Raw genomic sequence first — 5,681 nt, forward strand, 5'->3', positions numbered from 1 at the left:
GTCTAGACCTGCTCTATTTGAAAAGTGTCCTGAGATAACTTCTGTTATGAATTGGCGCTATACAAATAAAACTGAATTGAAATTGAAATACCAAAATCTAAATATGCTATACTGTTGTAATAAACATTTCATTGCCTGACTGAACTGTTTATATTGATAATATATAACTCTTGTCATAATTATTTCTAAATTATTGTTCTACATCAGTAATAGTGCATCTTACTATTAGTGGTCCAGGTCTGTTACACTGTTAAACCTGACAACCCATTTTTATAAAAAGTATGCATCCAAAAATTCTTAATGATGCCCAAAGTGTAAAGATTTGATGCTAGTCACATAAAAACCTTGCTACCATTTTGATAATCTATTCATTGTAAATTAAGTATATTAAGCAGTGTGTAGGATTAAGTGGCATCTAGCAGTATAGTTGAAGACTGCAACCATTTCAATACAGCTCTTCCAAGTGTGTACAGGACAAACTACAGTGGCTATCTAACTCGCGAATAACACAAAAGACCCTATCTACTGTAGAAACATGGTGATTCAACATGGCGGAAGAGGACTCGCTCCCTCTGTAGATAGAAACAGCTTATTCTAAGGTAACAAAACAACCATAATTATCAGGTGATTATACACTAATGAAAACATAACATACTGTATCTTTATGTATTTATATTTGGACATTTGTGGTCAGATTAGTGTCAAATATTGGAGAGAAAGTTTGACATTATACAGTATATTTATAGGGTAACAACATACACAGATTCACAAATTATTTGCACCACATCACATGCAATCTCTTATGTAGTAATGTGAAAAACTAGAAATGCAAAAACACAGATAATTTGACTACCTCCATAAGTCATGTGTGCCCTGGTGCATGCTGGGAAGCCTTACTCACCTACTGTGGCTCAGAGGTAGAGTGGGTCGTCCACTAATCGGAAGGTAGGCTGTCCGATCCCCGGCTCCTCTCGCTGCATGTCGAAGTGTCTTTGAGCAAGACACTGAACCCCAAATTGCTCCCGATGAAGTGCATCAGTGTATGAGTGTGTATGAATGATTATTTTCCATTCTGGTAAGCAGTTGGCACCTTGCATGGCAGCCACTGCCATCACTGTATGAATGTGTGTGAATGGGGTGAGTGTGGCATATAGTGTACAGTGCATTGAGTGAGACTAGAAAGGCGCTATATAAGTACAGTCCATTTACCATTTACCATTTACTCTACAGACACTAAAGTACATAACCTCATTGACTCTGATGTTTTACAAGTAAATGTACATCATTCTTAATGTAGTAGGGATAAGGAATGTAGGGGATGTTCCATTTAAGGAAGGGATGTGCCTACCATAATTGGCATTCTGAGGCAGTTCTGTATGTAGTTAAGCCTGTATGTGCACAAGTAGAAGGATATAGAATAGGTGAGTTTTATTATTGTTCACTGCATAAAGTGAGAACAATTCCAACTTTGCATCATTGTACTATTGTGTTATTGTATAAATTCCATTGTTGTTTTTTCTGTATCTATATTTATATCTGTAGTCTACATAGTAGTTAAATGATTATGTTTACCTTTATTGCTTTTTGTCTTTGAGCTGTATGTCTATTTCTCTTTAGTACACTGAATCTGACTCTGTACTAGCAGTCAAGTTTCTTGTATGTGTGAACATACTTGGCCAATAAAGATGGTTCTATGCATGCTTTGATTAAATGGTAATGGTAAATGGACCTGTACTTGTATAGCACCTTTCTGGTCTTCCGACTACTCAAAGCCCTTTCACACACATTCACACAGAGATGGCAAAGCTCATCGAACAGAAACTAACACATTTATACACATTCACACACAATCTGGGGTTCATATCTTGTTCAAGGATACTTCGACATGTGGCAGGAGGAGCCGCTGTAAACCAACAACCTTCCGATTAGGGGACGACCCGCTCTGCCTCTGCACCACAGCTGCACCACATAAATATATTTAACCTGATACTGGTTACTTGTAGGAATTAATTCAGTTACAGGGAGCCAATCCAATCAGCTCCAATTTATGCCAAAAATGTAACTTCTGAATAGCTACAACTTCCACTGGAACATGCAGGCTCCAATCTATGAACAGGCACCATCAAGCGTAAATAATTTTTGTTTCTGTGGAACGTGAATTTTTCTACAGGAAAACATAATTGAACAGGTCAATTATTTTCCACACAGTCTTTCTTGCCAGTTTCATGGGTTAGAAAAGTAATTTGTGTCCTACACAATAGTACACATGTATTCATTGTTTTCATTCTGTATTTTGGCCAAAGTGCTAGTCTGACTAGCAGTGGCTGTGTTTTGTTATCAGTGCCTGTTTGGAATACTTTGTTTGTACTGTTTGTACATCCAAACCCTGTACATGCCTGTAGCATTTTTCTAAGCAGTGCTTTTTTGGCATAGAGCTCATTAGATTCCCCACAGTAACGGAATTAATTCCTACGTAACCAGTATCAGGTTTAAATTCTAACATTTATAACAAGAAGTTGCCAGCTGCACAACAAAATCAACAGTAAGTCGCCTAATTCTGATTAAGTAGCAGATCTTGTCATCTTAAACTGACCGCAGAGATGCAGGTCATATCGAGACTGCTGTATGTATGTACATTTCTATCTATGTGCTGTACACCCAAAATGAAGCTTCAAAACTAAATGATGGTGTCATATTCTCAAAGTAAGCTTTGGCACAGTGCTTCAACAGAAACTGTCCTTCCCATTTCACACACTTTCTTGGCATGTTTTGCGTGTATTGGATAGTGACAGTAAAGAGGCAAACAGGAAACGGGGAGAGGGTGGTATGAAAAGCAAGCTGGAAGCGAACCGGCAATGGTTGTGACCATGCAAGCACTCCACATACTTTTAACTTAACTTTTGAAGTGCCAGTATCAGATGTAACATGACAGGTGCCAGGTGCTCCTGTTACTTTGGCCACTAAGTAAGTAAGACAAACTAGCAATGATGATATTTACTTTTGGAGTGTATTGTAGACCTATCGTAGTGGACTGCATTATTATCTGCAGGTGTTGCCATTTTTGTTAATTTATACTCTGAGGCAGGGGCAGATACAGGGGTGGCACAAATTCTTCATTTGTGGGCTTTTCCAAGCAAATATTGATATATGTGATTGTTTGCAATTAAATCTACATTTATTTCTGCCACCCCTTAAAGTCTCCATGCCACCCCATGAGTAGTCCACTCATGCTCCGAGGTTAAATAAAACAACACATTATCAGGGACCTATGTGCATATGAGCTACCAAGGTAGAAAAGATGGACGATGGACAGTCAAGTGCTGGCTGATAATTAATATTACATACTAAAAAATGTTTACTTTTGGTTATGCTGTGTGTGGGCAGTCATGTGTATTTGACATCATGGTATTAAATGAAGTTGAAGAGAATAAACAAAACTGAATTCAAAAGGCATTTAAATTAAAATAGAGTAAGATTATCAGAGTTCTGACCTATATTTAAATGCAACACAATTGTGTCGAACCTCTATAGTGCTGTAAGGCAGAACAACTGTAACAACTTCAACCTTAAACATTGGCAAGACACTGTAAGTAGATATACAAATTTTGAAGTTCTTCTTCACAGGAATCATTTTGAGTATCACTGTCCTTCAATGGGCAAAAGCTTTTGGCACATGCACACTTTTATTTTGCTCATGCTTATAAGTGGACAGCCAGCACAAAGAACACAGTGGAGAAGTTCCCACAGGCTCACATTTTGGGCCTGTGTCAAAACCTAGACTGTGAACTTGTACAACTCTCAGACATGAGGCGGAGACTCCTGATGACTTAGTCGTTCTCTTCATTTCTGGAAGTCTCCATATTTCCCCTGCTAATGTACTTGATGAATTGGCGGTAGAAGGTTACGATTCGTGTTTGGCCCAGCTTGAAGGCCATGGACATGATAGCCATGCCAACAATGATGAAAAGTGAGGTTAGCATGAAATACTTGGGATGATTAGGTACAATGTCACCAAAACCAATGGTTGTGAGCGTGATGAAGCAGAAGTAGTAGGGGTCAAAACCCTTAAATTCAGTTTCCCACAATGGTAAAATCAAACCCCCAAACAAAATATAGGCAAACACAATAAAAAGAATCAGTACAAAGGGTACATCCAGCATTTCCATTCCATCCCCTAACCCTGTGAAATCCCATATGGCATATCCTTTTGGTGGTGGCGGCAGCTGGTCTAGCTCTGGGCAGGAGAGGGTCCTGAGTAGTGGGACCTTTCTAAGTAGGTTCTCCCTGGCGATAATCTTCTCAAATATCTCTTTGTTGTTTTGGAGCTGGATAGACTTGTGCCGTACATCCACCTGGCTGTGCAGCACCTGCCGGATGTCGAGTGGTTCACGGACTACAATGTCATGACTGAAAACAAAGGTACCGTCCTCCAGGGCCCGGTGTCTTGAGTCCCCAGCCCTTTTCCGAGCCTTCCATGGTGACCAAGTGTGGGAGCGGAGGATTTTGCAGAATTTGTGAATCCGTAAATAGGTTCTGGACATCAGCATAGCGAGGAAGTCTCCTACATCGAGGATGACCAGAAGCATGAGAGGGATGCCCACCATGGCATACAAGACACACACCACCTTACCAGGCAGAGTAACTGGATAGATCTCCCCATACCCTGCAACAGCAATGCAGAACATGGGTTTAAAGACATCTGTGATTTAGCTTAAATCTTTGTAGGTTATAAAGCAACAGAGACACAAACACTCAAACTGTAACCACAGCAATCACAACATGGAAATATAAAACCATGGCTTTAAGGATGTTTCTACCAAAGTGAAAGTTCAAATGTGGAGTGTTTCTAGGGTCCAGGCCTCACTGACAAAAACACAACTTTATTTCATTTCACAGGGGTTGTGAAGCTCAAAAAAATGTATTCACTGTTTTACAGATGCTTCTTTCACAATGTAACCATATGGGAAAAGTATTTTTGGGCCATATGTGCATCACATAATGGATGCTACTACTGCAGTGTTTTTTGGGTGGTCTGCGTGTCAAGTTTGCCTTGACCCACACTGGTTAATGGTCATCACCTACAGTATCTAACGTTGTGGACTTACTGGGCATATTGCACATGGTGTACTGTCTGCCAGATACTTCGTTCTGGTGGAAAAAGCTTTAATCAATTTTATTTTCAACTTATGGATAACTTTACCATCAGGGACACAACATTATGAGTAGCTATAAGGGAACAAATGAGGAACAATTCAATTCAATTCAATTGTCTCTTGCTGCTGTCCCCTTGTCGTTGCTGCTGTCGCCGTCGTCACCGCTCTTTGTCAATATCGGGGTCATCGATCATGTACTGTTAATGTAGTTGTTGCTTCTGTTTTTTGCTCTACACTGTTTTGTCTTCTCTTGTCTCTCTGTGTCTCTCTCTCTCTCTCTTCTCTCTCTGTCTCCCCGCAACTGGTCAAGGCCAGGGAGTGGACCACCCACCTTTAGAGCCGGAATGGTCGGTCCGGAGGGTTTCTGGGCCGTTAAAAGGCCAGTTTTTCCTGCCCCGCTCGCAAGTGCTGCTCATGGTGCGTACTGTTTGGTTCTCTGGGTAAGTTATAAGGAGTTTCGGGTCTGACCTGCTCTATTGAAAAGTGGTCCTGAGGATAACTCTGTTCATGAATTTTGCGGCATCATAC

General features: G+C 40.3%; 1 protein-coding gene across 1 annotated transcript; it reads right to left on the reverse strand.

The window, feature by feature from the left end:
- Positions 1–3,475: 3,475 nt before the first annotated feature.
- Positions 3,476–4,664, reverse strand: kcnk18 (potassium channel, subfamily K, member 18; the record flags this gene model as incomplete). Its single annotated transcript, XM_035663855.1, is given in 1 exon segment — positions 3,476–4,664. A coding segment is annotated over 1 exon segment (837 nt), but the record flags the coding sequence as incomplete, so codon positions are not given.
- Positions 4,665–5,681: the final 1,017 nt, after the last annotated feature.

This window comes from Morone saxatilis, unplaced genomic scaffold, assembly GCF_004916995.1.
Source record: "Morone saxatilis isolate NCDOM2014 unplaced genomic scaffold, NCSU_SB_2.0 Contig19, whole genome shotgun sequence".
Classification (NCBI taxonomy): domain Eukaryota; kingdom Metazoa; phylum Chordata; class Actinopteri; family Moronidae; genus Morone; species Morone saxatilis.